Here is a 16680-nt window from a genome sequence, read left to right as displayed (position 1 = left end):
AAAGAATAAAAAATAGAACTTTACTCATGGAGCAGCCCTCAATCACAACCAAGCTACACACATTTCTGCTCCTTTAGGCAGTCATAGTTAAGGTCCTGTAGGAATTCATAAATACTATGTTGTTCACAAATATTATGTCTTATAGCCCCAACTCCATCACATGCACAGAGCAGGCTATGAGTGCTCTGTTCAGCTTTCATTTCCCAGTAAAAAAGAAAAAACTACAAATACACAGTTTTCTAACTAGGCTAAACGCTGACAGTAAGAGTCTAAAGATAAGGTGTACCCCTCCTGTCAATGCTCTGAAACTCTTAAAAACAAACACATAAAACCCCAGCAGATGAAAAAATGAACTGTCTTTCTCATCCCATTCTAGCACTGACTTGCTGTAAAATCATGCACCAATAATTTTATCTTTCTGAACTGCTGCTATTCTCATTCCCACTAAGGAAATGATAAATTTTCAATAAAATATGACATTAAGTGAATAGAACAGAAATGAACAGAATGAATAGAAAATTAGTGCCTAATACCAAAGCATCTCCTATCAATCATAATAACTATGAGCAGTCCACATTTGTATTTTATATCTCCCCCTGTCTACAGAGCAATAATGCTTCACTCTTCACTTTCTAAGTGTGATTTCAACAAAGTCCATGAATAATTTGACCACTGCTTTTATTCACTTTAACAGTAACCAGGAATCATTGATGTCACACAGACTGAGGAACCCTAGCCAACCACCAGTTTTTTTTTTCTTTTTTTTAAATATTTTGCAGCACAACTGGAAACAGACATGGACTATGGACAGACAGTACAAAAGCTAAAAATATCCTCATGAAATTTTACCTGTCCGTGTATGTCTCCACACACTGTTACTGGTGTTGATACTGGCTGGACATTTGACTCTTCCAAGAGGAGGTCACAAACATAGTCACATAGCCGCTGTAAGAAGAGAAAATAAAATGCATCCTTTTATTACAATATTAAAACTAAAGACCAAATGCAAAAAAGACAAGAACTAATCCGTGTATTGTTTCACAGGAAAGGAAACTATGATGATTCTGGGATTCGATTTCTGTCAGCTTTCACCTTCCTCTCACAATGCCTATTCCAAAATGCAAACTCCCTGGCTATACAGGTAATAGGTTCTAGAAGACAGAGAGCTTTGCAAGGAACTGTAAAATGATGTTTTTCAACAAAAAGTGTAAAAGTCAATAATTTTAACAGGAAAAGGTTTTTATCTGCTAATTTTTAAAGTACATCGCAAACCACGCACTTACCAAATATGACCCAGCAATTGCATTCTTGGCAATGAAAATTTATGATCACATAAAAACCTGTACACAAATGTCCATAGAAGCTTAATTCATAAAAGACAAAAACTGGAAATAAATCAGGTGTCCTTCAACAGTGAATAGTTAAATTATGGTACATTCACACCATGGAATACTATTCAGCAATAAAAAGAAACAAACTATTGACACATGACAATCTGTATAAATTTCAAGGGATTTATGCTGAGTGGGGAGAAAATAAAAACCCTATCCCAAAAGGTTATATACTGTATGATTCCATTTATACAACATTCTTGAAATAAAAAATTTATAGAAATGGAGACCAGATTAGTGATTGCCAAGGGTCTAGGAGGTAGGGGCAGCAGGAGGAAAGTGTGTATGGTTATAAAAAGGACAACATGTGGACTCCTTGGGGTGATGGAACTGTCTGTACCATGAACGTGGTATGAGATACATGAGACAGATATAACAGTACTGCGTAGAACTAAATACACACACAAATGAGTACAAGTAAAACTGGAGAATTATGAACAAGATGGTGGAGTGTATCAATGTCAATATCCTGGTTGTGGTATTTGTTCCACAAGACGTTACTACTAGAGAAAACTGGGTAAAGGGTACATGGGATCGCTTGGTATTATTTCTTACAATTGCATATAAATCTACAATTATCTCAAAATAGAAAGGTTAACAAAATTAATCGCAAAATGTAAATCTAAAATTTAAGAGTCACTCTACCTTTTAAAAAGAACTCTAGGGGAACTTCCCTGGTGGTGCAGTGGTTAAGAATCCGCCTGCCAATGCAGCAGATACGGGTTCGAGCCCTGATCCGGGAAGATCCCACATGCCATGGAGCAACAAAGCCCGTGAGCCATAATTACTGAGCCTGCACTCTAGAGCCCACGTGCCACAACTGCTGAAGCCCATGCGCCTAGAGCCCGTGCTCCGCAACAAGAGAAGCCACTGCAATGAGAAGCCCGCGAACCGCAACAAAGAGTAGCCCCCGCTCACCGCAACTAGAGAAAGCCTGCATGCAGCAACGAAGACCCAACACAGCCAAAAATTAATTAATTAATTTAAAAAAAAAGAACTCTAGGGACTTCCCTGGTGGTCCAGTGGGTAAGACTCCACGCTCCCAATGCAGGGGGCCCAGGTGTGATCCCTGGTCAGGGAACTAGATCTCACGCGCATGCCACAACCAAGAGTTTGCATGCCACAACTAAGAAGTCCACATGCCGCAAGTAAAGAAGTCTGCATGCCGCAACAAAGATCCAGCGTGCCGCAACTGAGACCTGGCACAGCCAAAATAAATATTAAAAAAAAAAAAAGAACTGGGGAGGAAATCTTCCTTCCATCTGAGACCAATTAATACTACAGTCAGAGGCCCTACTAGATTTTATGAAGATCTGCCAAGAAAGGACAAATTAAACTACACGAGCATAATGAAATGATTTTAAACATTAATTAAGGAATCTAAATGCTACAATTTACTTAAATATATGAGCGACACACTTTAACAGTTATAGCTACAACACTTTACACAGAGGCAAGCACAGGAGAGAACTCACAATGGGAGGGGGAAGGAAGAGCAAGAAAAAAGTCCCTCCCCCCAAAATGAGGGGAAATCAAGCTGTTTAAAACATTTTCAAAATAAAAAGGTTTGCTCTTATTCCTAGGATAAGTTCCTGATCTTCAAATAGCACCTCAAAGGCAAGATCATCCTTTTGGCCTGGAGTCCTTCTGGCCCTGAGTAGCAAGCTCCTTCTGTGCTGAATGTCCTACAACCCTCAGATGCTTCAATAAACAATCCTTGGTCCAGATATATAATCCATCCATTATTTGTAAAAGGAACAGATACTGGTGAGTGAAACAATGTTTCTGAACTCAGAGCCTTAAGTTTATCATGAAAGATGGTCTCTAAGGTTCCTTCAGTTCCAGTTTGCATTTGTTTAAAAAAAACAAAAACAAAAACAAAAAAACCTCAGCTTTTTCCTTCCTATGTAGGGAAAAACTCAGTTCTTCCCTACTTTGTGCTTCTTTCCTATGTGTCTCCCTTACTAGTCACACAGAACACACAGTTTTGACACTCCTGGTCACCAAATGTATGAAGGTTTTTTTCTCCCTACAATATGCAATTCTCTGCAACACCAGCGGGGTATCCTACAATTTAACTCAATTCTGACATTATCTACCAGAGATACTGTCAGATCCCACAAGTTAAGGGCTCAGTCCCACAACACTGCCCCCCCACCAACTCCCCTGCCAATATACACACACACTTCAGACACCAGTTGCAGGCCCAGGTTATCACCTGCGCTTCTAACCAACCGGCTATAGATCAGAGGTTCCAAAGACCTCCTCCTTAGGTTTGAATAATTTGCTAGAGCAGCTCACAGAACTCAGGGAAACACCTGCATTTACCAGTTTACTAAAGGATGTGATAAAGGATACAGATGACTTCCAGATTTAAGAGATGTGCCGGGCAAGGTATGGGGAAAGGATGGAAACCACTGATCTTTTTACTATCACCATAGTTTTGCCTCTTCTAGAATGTCACATAGTTGGAATCATACATACGTTGTCTTTTCAGGTTGGCTTCTTTCACGTAGTAATACGCATTTAAGCTTCCTTCATGTCTCTTCATGGCTTGATAGCTCATTTCTTTTTAGCGCTGAATAATATTCCATTATCTCAATGTACCAGTTTATTTAACCATTTGTCTACTGAAGGACATCTTGGTTGCTTTCAAATTTTGGCAATTATGAATAATGCTGCCATAAACATCTGTGTATAGGTTTTACAGTGGATGTTAAGTTTTCAACTCATTTGGATAAACACCAAGGAGCATGACTGCTACATCATATGGTAAGGGTGTTTAGTTTGGTAAGAAACTGCTAAATGATCTTCCAAAGTGGCTGTACTGGTCTGCATCCCCATCGACAATGAGTGAGAGTTTCTGTTTCTCTACAGTTTTGCCAGTGTTTGGTGCTGTCAGTGTTTTGGATTCTGGCCATTCTAATAGGTGTGTAGTGGTATTGCCTTGTTGTTGTTTTTTTTGGTTTGGTTTTGTTTTGGTTTTGGCCACAACACGCGGACTGTGAGATCTCAGTTCCCTGACCAGGGATTGAACCTGGGCCCTCGGCAGTGAAAGCAAGAGTCCTAACCACTGGACTGCTGGGGAATTCCCACCTTGTTTTAATTTGCATCTCCCCAATGACATATGATATGGAGCATCTTTTCACAGGCTTGTCATCTATACATCTTCTTTGCTGAGGCATCTGCTCAAGTCTTTGGCCCTTTTTTTTTTGCCTGCATTGGGTCTTCACTGCTGTGCATGGGCTTTCTCTAGTTGCGGTGAGCGGGGGCTACTCTTCGTTGCGGTGCGAGGGCTTCTCATTGCGGTGGCTTCTCTTGTTGTGGAACACGGGCTCTAGGCATGCAGGCTTCAGTAGTTGCAGCACATGGGCTCAGTAGTTGTGGCACGCGGGCTCTAGAGCGCAGGCTCGGTAGTTGTGGCACACGGGCTTAGCTGCTCTGCGGCATGTGGGATCTTCCCGGACCAGGGCTCGAACCCGTGTCCCCTACATTGGCAGGCGGATTCTTAACCACTGCGCCACCAGGGAAGCCCCTTTGAACCATTTTTAATAGGATTGTTTGTTTTCCTACTGCTGAGTTTTAAGAGTGTTTTGTTTATTCTGGATAAAAGTCCCTTATCAGACATGTCTTTCACAAATATTTTCTCCCAGTCCGTGGCTTGCCTTCTCACTCTCTTGAAAGCGTCTTTTACAGAGCAAGGTTTTTGTTGGTTTTTTTAATTTTCTTTTTTTTTTTTTTGGCCGCGTGGCTTGTGGGATTTTAGTTCCCCGACCAGAGATCGAACCTGGGCCCTCAGCAGTGACAGTGTGAAATCCTAACCACTGGACCACCACCAGGGAATTCCCATGCAGAGCAAAGTTTTTAATTTTAATAAGCCCAGTGCTTCTCAATTATTTTTTCACGAGTAGTAGATTGTTTTGATTTGTCTGGGTTTTGTTTGGGGGACGGGGAACGAGGAATTTGTGGGGCTTGTTTAACAACTTCATTGAGATATAATTCACACATCGTAAAATTCACCCCTTTAATGCGTAAAATTCAGTGGTTTTCAGCGTGTTCACTGTTGGGCAACCATCACCATAATCAATTTTAGAACATTCTCATCACCCCAGAAAGAAACTGTATACTCATTAGCACTCACCTCCCACCTCCCACAACCCCACCCCACAGCCCTGGGCAATCAATCACTAGTCTGCTGTGTCTATGGATTTGTTCATTCTGGACATCTAGAAATGGTGCCTTTTGTGACTAGCTTCTTTCACTTAACATATGTTTTTAAAGTCCATCCACATTGTAACATGCATTATTTCTTTGTTCTTCTTTATAGTTGAATAATATTCCATTGTATGTATTTACCACATTTTGCTTATCCATTCATCAGTTGCTGAACATTTGGGTTGTTTCCACTATTTGGCTGTAAGATTTGATTCTGACACACTAAATCTGCAATGCCTATCAGACTTCAAAGTGCCTAAGATGTGCTGTAAACAGCTGACCAAGTGAGTCCTGAATTCAAGGAAAAGGATCCAGGTTAGAGAGACCAATTTGGAGATTGTCAGGAAATATATACTTCAAGTCATGAGACTAGAAGAGACAACTAAAGTGGCTGCTTACAAATAGAGAAAAGGATAAGTTATAAAAATGAGTCTTAATACTTCACACAGAAGTTAGGGACAGAAGGAGAAACCAGCAAAAGGGACTGCTTGATGAAGTACAAAGGAAACCATGAGAGTGTGGTATTATGGAAGTCCGGTGAAGAAAATGTTTCAAAAGAGGAGTAATCAACTATGTTCAATACTGATGGAAGGGGCTTCCCTGGTGGCGCAGTGGTAAAGAATCCGCCTGCCAATGCAGGGGACATGGGTTTGAGCCCTGGTCCAGGGAGATCCCACATGCCGTGGAGCAACTAAGCCCGTGTGCCACAACTACTGAGCCTGCGCTCTAGAGCCCGCGAGCCACAACTACTGAACCCGCGTACCACAACTACTGAAGCCCACGCACCTAGAGCCCATGCTCCACAACCTGAGAAGCCACCACAATGAGAAGCTGACGCACCACAACGAAGAGCAGCCCCCACTCGCCACAACTAGAGAAAGCCCGCGCGCAGCAAAGAAGACCCAACACAGCCAAAAATAAAAATAAATAAATAAATTTAGAAAAAAACAAAAAACAAACATAGATGAATCTTGAAAACATCATGCTAAATAAGCCAGTCACAAAAGGCTACATAATATTTGGCCAGGGCTTCCCTGGTGGCGCAGTGGTTGGGAGTCCATCTGCCAATGCAGGGAACACGGGTTCGAGCCCTGGTCCGGGAGGATCCCACTGCCGCAGAGCAACTAAGCCCATGCGCCACAACTACTGAGCCTGCGCTCTGGAGTCTGCAAGCCCCAACTGCTGAGCCTGCGTGCCACAGCCACTGGGGCCTGTGCGCCTGGAGCCCGTGCTCTGCAACAAGCACCGCAATGTTAAGCCCACGCACCACGGCGAGGAGTGGCCCTCGCTCGCCACAGCTGGAGAGAGCCCACGCGCAGCAATGAAGACCCAACGCAGCCAAAAATAAATAAACAAACAAACAAACAAATAAATTTATTTTTAAAAATATATATATATTGAGTTGGCCAAAAAGTTCCATAACACCTTATGGAAAAACCCGAAGGAACTTTTTAGCCAACTCAATATATGACTCAATTTATCTGAAATGCCTGGAATAGGCAAATCCATGAAGATATAAAATAGATTAATGGTTGCTTAGGGCTGGACTTTGAGGTAAGGGGTAATGGGGAGTTTCTGTTAATGGGTATAGTTTCTCTTTGGGATGATAAAAATGTTCTAACATTGATTATGGCAATGGTTGCACAACTCTGTAAATATATTAAAACCCACTGGGAAAAAAACCCCACTGAATTATACACTTTAAAAATTAATTTTATGATATGTGAATTATATCTCATAAAACCGTTATTTTTAAATTAATAATATATAGTACCTCTTTAAAAATAATAATTACCACGTTGACCAAAACCACTCAAATCTACTCCTTGTGGATAGAGGTAGCTGTCCTCCCAATCAATTTCAAAAGATCAGTGTTGTACAACATCCTCTTTCTATTATAATCCATTAGACCTGTGATATATAATTTATTATTTGTATAGTAATTAGCTCCCAAAGTTTACAATTACTATTTGCATTTTTTTTTCACCCTAACTCACTTCCATCTAGCTTAAGGGTAGTTCCAAAGAACAAATATGCCATGACTGGCCTGTATTTTTTTATAGTCTTTCATTACCACCTCCCTTCTCAGTCAGCCAGAAAAAAGAGCACTACTTTTTTTTAGGTTAGCCTCATAGAGCAGCAATTTATACTTTTAAATGTACTTTCTGAAACTATACAATTTTTAAAATAAAACAATATAGTGATGTTTTAAAGTACCTATCTCAGGACCTTACCCACCTTTCTTAGGTATAATGCCTTGCTCAATTAATATTTGCGATTTTTTTCAGGTACACTCACCAAACCTCCTCAAAGAGAATTCCACCAAGGTATCTGTAGAAGTGCTTTGCTGTAATTTGTCCAGGAGTGGGCAGAGTTTTCTGTTTGTTGCCAGGAGGCCTGCATGTTCTCAGGCAGTTGTCCCACCCACACTCTTTCTGATTGCACATCTTTTAAGAAGAGGCCTAACCTCCGTCAGTGAAGGTCAGGGCCCATACCTAATATATTCTCTGACAAGCGTATATTGTTGATCTCGCCTCTTGCCCACTCTCAGTTACTTGTAAATTTGGGGGCTCCATCAAATTTGGTGTACACCCCTTTAAAGATCAATCATTAGTATGTTACCCAAACAAACCAACCTACTATAAACTCCACCATGAATTAAGCCAGACTGTCCTCTAGAGAGGGCTGTCCTCACCCTGCGTTACACTGCACTCCTTTCCCAATTGCTTTTTCCCAAATTGCACTTTAATGTCATACTATCAACCTGTAGTAAAGGACATTATAGGAAACAGTCCTCTACAGAGCTAGTCATTGCATGGACTATAAACAAGGTGCATAGGATGCTGTGATTAAATAGTTGCCTTCAAGGAGGACTGGGGGAGGAATGTCTCTTTGTTTCTTCCATCAGGGATAGATGTGATTTCCCTGAGAAGCTTACTTTTATCATCTTACAGACTCTGTAAATTTTTTTTAGTTGATCAGTTTCCATCTTTCTGTAGGCTCCTAGAAAGCTTAAGGCCTAATCTCAAAGAAGTAACCCAGTCATCATAGCTTTTATTTTATAGGTACTATTCTTACTTTTCCTATTGGCTCCATCTTGGTTTCCTATCTTTATTTTCTTCTTGTCTCATTTTTCTTACTTATTCTGAATATAATTTATCTTGCTATATTGAATGCTTCTTTGTAAACCACTCTATATCCTTTTTAGAACAAAGTGAGTTATCATTTAACATTCTGAAACTAATCACAGCACAGATTTGTGAGGGACTCTATAGTTCTCATTTTGAGTGTTGCAGAAATTGCACCCACATATGACTGGCTCTCCTGGCCCATAATGCCTCCTGGACTGCAAGTCACTTCTGGTGACTGGCCCAAACCCCCAGTGCTGATCTGAAAGTAACAGGAGACCATTAGCTAAAGAACATCACTGTGAAACCCTACCAAAAGCCAGTGAGTGCCTAGCGAACCATGTAAACTACTTAGGCAACATCTTCAACCCAAGGCCAGGCACGCTAACTTGAGTAAAGTTAACAGCTGCCTCCTATAACTGCCACTTCTGCAGTTCCAACAGAGGACTTAGAGCACTAAGCCTCTAAGCCAAAGCCACTGCCTCTCATCGCTCCAGTTCAGCAGCAGCTTACAAATTCATGTCAAGAACACATAAAAATAAGAAGTTTATGAAATCTCAGTACAAACTCTACATATGTCAGCCAACTACACACACAGTGGCCTCTCAGAGCCCAGTCTTGCCATGGGAGAGGCTCCTCCAAAGCCCTTCAAAGCTTTGTTTGCAGCTTGATTTGTAGGAAGCATGGTTTCTCTTTCTGCCCCAAAGCAGTCACTGAGGCAAGATTCTCAATCTTATCCCAAATATAGGGCAAACTACACCCATTTCTCCCCACGGTGCCTAATTAATTCCTAATCCTTGAAAAAGTAGAGGTTCATGGACCCATTCTTAGGAGACCCTATTTCCCTTCTCTACCTTTTCCTCAAGATACTTGTTTACAGATCCACTCTATTCTCTGCTCCTGTCTCCCTGTTCTCTCTTGACCCTCAAACACACTGGGTTTTTAATTTCTGTAATTCTTCGTTTAGCTGATCTTGTTATCTGAAACATACTATTTCCTTTACTTACTTTTACATACTGGTATTTATAAAATCTCTTAAGAAATAAAAATCTATCTAAGATTATATTCTACACAGCCTCTGAATAGAGTCTCTACTATAACACAAATCCCTGGGAATGAAGAGTGGGAGCGGGAATCCAAGATGACAATGATATTCACATGCTAACAATCCAGAAGGAAATATCTGTACCTTCAGTAAAAACCAGAGTTTCTGAGCCCTGGCACTGCCGACAACTCTCTGTTGTGGGGGCTGCTGTCCTGTGCACTGTATGATGTTCACAACATCTGGCCTCTACACCCCCTAGATAGCTGCGAAAATCTACAAGTGTCTCCAGACATCGCCAAATATCCGCTCAGGGGGCAAAATCACCCCCAGCTGAGAACCACTGGTCTAGACCTTTCTCCTGAGTTTAACACTATTAGAACAATGGCTGGAGCACATTTGGTAATCAATAAATATTTGTTACCCAACAGATCTGTTTATCCAACAGTCTTCTGAACGTTTCTGCCTCAATGTCTTGACTTGGCAGCATCTCAAATTCAGTCTGGCCCAAACCAAACTCCCTTGTATGCCTTAACCTAGTTATTAGTATTTACTAAGTAATCCATGCCAGAAACTAAGAGATTACACTGAACTCTTCTCTCTCTCTCTCAAACCTAGACATAATCTGTCAACAGGTCCTATTATACCATCTTCATTTCCTTTTATACACCACAACCACTTGTCACTGGCTTACTTCAAAAGCTTTTATGTCACGTGGTCTATTGCTTCTATGACATTTTTGTCCCATTCCAATCCAAGGTCCATAATGCTGCTAGAAAATTCCAAAACCCGTCACTGTCCCCCTTAAAAACCTGTCAAGGACACTCCTCTGTCTACTATAGTGTTTCCCAAACTCCATTCAGATATCATCTTTGTGATTTTGTCATATTCTTACTACATACAACAGTGTACCTCTCTAATAGTTTTCTTTGAATCTACTTTTTAGTTAGCCATATTTTAAAAAAATCACAAAGCATGATTTATTTGTTTTTCCCTAAAATATAAAAACATTTCAAAGTGTTTATACATGAACCATCTCAAAGATAAAAATCCAAGTTTATCAGCCTCGTCTTCCATGATTTGGTCTCTGCCTGTCTTCCCTGCACCACCTCGAGCCATACCAGACTACTTCAAGTTGACCAGCCATGTTCTTTCAGATTAAGCTATACCATTGCACACGGTATTTCTTCTGCTTCATGTTCTTTCCTTCCCATCTTGTCTACCTGAAAAAACTCTGCTCATCCTCTCATTGCTCCTCCTTTGTGAAACTGTCTGTGGCTCCAGAGTTAGATGCTGCTTCTTCTATGTTCTCTGATATGCTGGACAGCTCTCTATTTTAGCACCTACCACACTATGCAATGATCATTTGTTTACCTCTCTATCTCCCCTACTATATTGAGAGCCCCTCAAAGACAGAGAGAAGTGCCAAATTCTATCTCTAGCATCCACAGGGAATAGTACTTGACACAGGAGACAGTTAAAGAAATGTCTGTTGTAAAGCAGTACGGTTTGATTCAACACACCTTAACTGAGTGTCTATCACATACAAGGCAGTGTTCTAAGACTGTGGAGAATACAAAAATAAACAAGATATGATCCTGGCCCTTCAAGAAGCTTGCAGTCTAATGGTGGAGACAGGCATATTTACTATCATACAAGACAGAACAATACAGTGGTAGTAAAATGGAACAAAAAGTGCTATGGGGCAAAGGTTAGTATAGAACAGAAAGAATGGAAAATTTTTTTGGCCTTGCCAAACAGCTTGCGGGATCTTAGTTGCCAGACCAGATATTGAACCTGGGCCATGGCAGCGAAAGCACCGAGTCCTAACCACTGGACCACCAGGGAATTCCAGAATGGAAATTTTAAATAGCAAATAAATTCAGGTATATACTCTGCTGACTCACTGTGGCAAAAGTCACTTAAACCTCATCAAGTCCTGGCTCTGATATTTGTTCTGCCTATCACAGTGATAGAGTGGACATGAAGGTACTCTGAAAACTGTAAGTAGCTGTGTAAATTCTAACCATTACTAATAATTCTGACTGTGGAATCCAGGAGCCCTGTATGGAGAAAGTGACATCTGAGCTAGAGCTAAAAAGGGCATGGAGGGGAATTCCCTGTTGGTCCAGTGGTTAGGACTCTGCACTTTCACTGCTGTGGGCCCGGGTTCGATCCCTGGTAGGGGAACTAAGATTCCACAAGCCATTTGGCACAGCCAAAAAATAAATAAATAAATAAATAAAATTAAAAGGGGCATGAAGGGTATTGTATAGAGGAAGCGTTAAGTGGTAGTTATGGATGTGAACCCTGGAGCCAGACTGCCTAGGTCTGAATGCAGCTCCTTCACTTACTTACTAACTATATGCCTTTGAAAAGTTAATCTGCCTGTGCTTGAGATACCTGTCTGTAAAATGGGGCAAATGTTAGTACCCAACTCACACAGTATTAAATGATTTAATATTTGTGCTATATAAGTATTAAATAAGTAGGTAAAAGAAGGAGACTAAGCAGAAGGAAAGAAGCAGGGAAGTACAAGGCACACTGTCAGAAGAGAGCACTCTAATGTGCTCAGAATGGAAGGTAAAAAGAAAGGTGATTAAGTGGAAAAGTATGCTATTTGCCATCCTAAAAGGCTATTAACTGTATCAGAAAGAGCTCTGCACAAAGAGGCTTTCCAACTTAATTCAATGATTAGCTGGACATCCTCAGGCAGATCATAAACTCTACAAAGCTCAGTTCCCCCTCGGTAAAGTGAGAAGAATACAGAACTAGGCAAACTCCGATTCTCTCTCAGCTCTGAAATTCTAGAAAAGGGTCTGGGGAGTCATTAGAAGTGTGCATTGTCCCATAGGAAACCTACTACCACATGTAGCTATTGAGCACCTGAAATGTGGCTGATCCAAACTGGGATGTGTTGTAAATGTAAAACATATACCACATTTTGTAGACTTAATACGAAAAAAAAGACAAGGTATTATGTTAGTAATTTTATATTAATTGTATGTTGAAATTGGGTTAAATAAAATATTACTAAGATTGATTTCACCTGTTTCTTTCTACTTCAAAAAATTTAACAATTTGAGGCTCACATTTCTGAGCATTTTCTACTGGACAGCACTGCTACAGACTATTTTCAGAAGACCCAAGAGACTGTGACTCTGTAGCCAAAAAGACAAAATGCCAAGCATTATCACAAAGGGTCTCAGAAAGATTATGAATGAAAACACTGAAAAAACTATTCTATGGGCTTCCCTGGTGGCGCAGTGGTTGAGAGTCTGCCTGCCAATGCGGGGGACGCGGGTTCGAGCCCTGGTCTGGGAGGATCCCACATGCCGCGGAGCAGCTGGGCCCGTGGGCCACAACTACTGAGCCTGTGCGTCTGGAGCTTGTGCTCCGCCACAAGAGAGGCCGCGACAGTGAGAGGCCCGCGCACCGCGATGAAGAGTGGCCCCCGCTCGCCACAACTAGAGAAAGCCCTCGCACAGAAACGAAGACCCAACACAGCCAAAAATAAATAAATAAATAAATAAATAAATAAATAAATAAATAAATAAATAAATAAATAAATAAATAAATAGAATTTAAAAAACAAAACAAACAAAAAAAACTATTCTAGCCCTATAGAAAGCCACAGTCTGTCCCTAACTGCTGTACTGTGTTCATTTTTCCTTGAAATACCTAAAGAAAGATAATATACAAAACCAAACAACTCAGGTAAACAAAATGATCAGTAAGACAGGCAATAAGGTGAGTGACAAGACTAACAGGCTTCAAACCTAGAAGGCTCAAGACTACCATATATGAGAATCTATAAAATCAGATAGAGGCTGAATAAGGAGGTACAAAATGCTCTTCACCAAGTCTTAGAAAAAAGCAAGGGAGAATTCTCTGAAGTTTTATGGAGGCATTTCAAACAGAGGTACAATTTTGCAGAGCAGTGGCCTTATATGAAAAACAGAGATGGCTCAGTGGCCTTATATGAAAAACAGAGATGGTTCAGACTAAACATAAAAGTGAGTTCCAAAAAAGATTACAGCAACTATCAATCCATGGAAGTGGGTACTTCTCCCTGTGCTGCATGTCTGAGGTAGACACTAGTATTCTCCCAACCCCTACCATGGAAACTGTCTTCAGTTCCTCAGTAAAAAAAAAAACAAAAAACAAACTGAACACCAACTCAGTGTGCAACTTCTTTACTTACATGGGACCTTTAAGAACTGTCAAAGAGATCAGACAATCTCCAAGTTACAGAACCTCTCCTATGACAAAATACGTAAGTGTAAGTATTCAGTAAACCTGTCTTCCATCATTCATTCTTACATTTGGTCAGACATGGAATCTGTGTCTTCTATGATCCTCTCTGAAATTTTTTTAGTGGGTGAGAATCACACGAACTCTTTTTTAAGACATGTTACGCTTTGGTCCACTCACCTTCACATATCACCCTTATTCCTTCAAAACAGTTATGTACATTTGACCCAGGACTAGTGATTTGACCATTTCCAATTTAGATATAGAGAAATCATGATTAGATCTAGAACATCCTATGCATTTATTATTTTATTTAGTATCTCCAACTTCCAGTCAATTTAAAACACAGGTAAATTTCTGTCTATTTTTCTACCAGAACAAATCTTTTCCATAATGATCATTAAGTGGCCCCAATGATTTCTTTTCTTCCTTTGATAGAATATTTTATTTTGGCTTTAAAGCCTCAGAAAAAGTGCTCCTGGAATACTTTCTTGGCCTGCCTAATTTTAGTTTGCACTACATGCCAAGAGGGAGAAACAGAATTAAATTTCTTTAAATACACCAGAGATGCAGCACAAGAAAATTAATCTGATAAAAACATTTCCAAGACAAAGAAGAAAAGCCTCCACTTATATAGAAAAATTCAGAATTTTTTTTTCTAGTAGTTGGTCCAGGGTGGGGAAAAAAATTTACTAGGAAACAGATACACACTAAGTACAGTCCAATTGTGTTGCAAAGGGAAATGAAATGGTTTAATAACTATATTCTCCTAGGTTAGGAAGGAAATCTAATGTTTATCAAACTAAGAGGTCTAAAGAAAATCCAACTGATTTGTCTTTCAAATCATTTCAATATCCAATATCAAGATACATTTCATAATAAGCAATATTTTACTCATTATAAACACAAAGCTTAAAACTGCTTTACATATCCTAAAGAACAGAAAACTCCACATCAATTCACTGACATGCAAAAACCAACTTTAGTTTTCCAATGAAATGGGTCACAATGTTGCGTTTTTTTAAGGAAAAATTCTTGTTTCCTAAAAAGCCATATAGCAGAAAGAAGCTACAAAACTATCGTCACAAAAGCATGAAAGCTACTAATACTGGCTTTGTCCTCATTTTAATTAAATTATCCTGTTAAAAAGGGGAAAATGGACAAGAATGCCTCCCCTATAAAACAGCACATATAATTAACATACAAGTTAGTTACATTCACAACAGCTCCTGTGGCCTTAAACATTTTGCATACTGTTGACTGATGTTAAATATCAACTCCCTGTACCAAGAGATGACAAAAGAAAAAACCAGTAATATCTTCCTTAAGAGAAAAAAATTCACGGACAAAAATAAATTGCTTTAAACCCACAGCTTAAAGAATAAAAAGAACTCAAAATTATCAACAGTTTACCCACTTACCACACAGCAAATCAAAGTTAATTGAACAAGAACAGGCACTACCACTAACCTGTAAACACTGCTAGTCACCTAAGCACTGGTTTTAACAAACGCATAGAAACACTTGTCAAAAAAGCAGTATCCCAAAGGCTTACATTTCTTTACTCTTATATTCATTCCTTTACCCAAACATAGGTTTACTGTTGCTAGGACTCTGCAGTACAAAGAACGACTCATTTCCTTTGGAAAACCAAAACAATGAAACCTTGAGCTAAGAAGAGACGGGGGCGGGGGGGGGAGCGGAGACAACTTAAAGGACAGAAACGTATTGGTGTTTATTGAGAGTCTGTTACTTTATCCACTTAAAACAGCTCAACGACGTGCTCGAAAACGGGTTCATATTGGAATGAGCAGAAGAAAACCAACACTCCTAAAAAGCAACTGGGAGAAGTCCTCGGGCAGCGGGACGACTTGACGTTCTCTCACCCTACCAGACCGCTAGGGCCCCCGCCTGCCCCTTCCCATCTCCATTCCTCAGTCACCTAAACCCACTGGGGCCGCGTTCCGGGAGCACGCTGCATTCCCTGTCAGACGCTGGCCTCCCCGCGCTCCTGTCACCGCTTCTGAGGGGATGACCGCTGCCACTGCCGGCGGGGGCTCGCGTCAGACTCCGAGACCCGGGGTCAGGGTGACGGGAGAGGAGTCTTGTAAGCAAAGCCGTGAAGGCTCGAGCCCCGGGGCAGCCCCAAGGCCAGGACGGGCAACCCTGGGGCAGAGGCCGCGACATTCCTTGGGATCCCCGCCGAGGGATTCGGGATGGCATTCGGGGGACTCGGGCTTCCCCCGCTCCCCGCGTGACGCCAAGTCGGAACGAGTCGCCTCGCACCGCGTTAGGCCCTCCACCGTGACGGGACAGGACACCGCCGGGGGTCCCGCGGAGAGAGGAAGGGCGGGCCGGCGGGAGCCCCACTGCCGGAAGGGGGGGAGCCCCGAAAGCAGCGCTCCCGCCCCGGCCAGGCTCACCTTCAGGTCGTTCTCCGGCAGGTATTTGCATAGCCGCGCTATCTCCACATACTTGTCCAAGTCCAGGGGCGCCATTTTAGAAATAACAAGCCCCGACGGCAGCAGCGGCGTCCGCGGCTGTGCTAGCGGCGGCAGCGGCGGAGGCCGAAGCCGGAACCCTCCCTACGTCACGTCCGGCCCGTGAGACGCGTCTACGCAGCGGCGTAAAGCTTGACCCGATTTTCCCC

At 41.4% G+C, this 16680-nt stretch overlaps 1 protein-coding gene across 2 annotated transcripts in view; it reads right to left on the bottom strand.

Moving 5' to 3' along the window:
• The window catches only part of PPP6C (protein phosphatase 6 catalytic subunit), a 34836-nt gene that overhangs the window by 13135 nt on the left and 5021 nt on the right, over window positions 1-16680 (bottom strand). The window contains exons 1-2 of one of the 2 annotated variants that reach the window (XM_068552621.1): window positions 16454-16660; window positions 850-945 (exon numbers count right to left, since the gene is read on the bottom strand). In XM_068552621.1, the coding sequence (XP_068408722.1) occupies window positions 850-945; window positions 16454-16528 (171 nt within the window). In that variant the 5' untranslated portion in view covers window positions 16529-16660. Of the gene's footprint in view, window positions 1-849; window positions 946-16453; window positions 16661-16680 lie in introns of those variants that run through there. The other variant, XM_068552622.1, reaches the window with a different exon arrangement.

The sequence above is a fragment of the Eschrichtius robustus genome, chromosome 10, assembly GCF_028021215.1.
Source record: "Eschrichtius robustus isolate mEscRob2 chromosome 10, mEscRob2.pri, whole genome shotgun sequence".
NCBI lineage: Eukaryota > Metazoa > Chordata > Mammalia > Artiodactyla > Eschrichtiidae > Eschrichtius > Eschrichtius robustus.
Note: the sequence above shows the minus strand (reverse complement) of the source record. Positions and strands in the feature narration are given on the sequence as shown.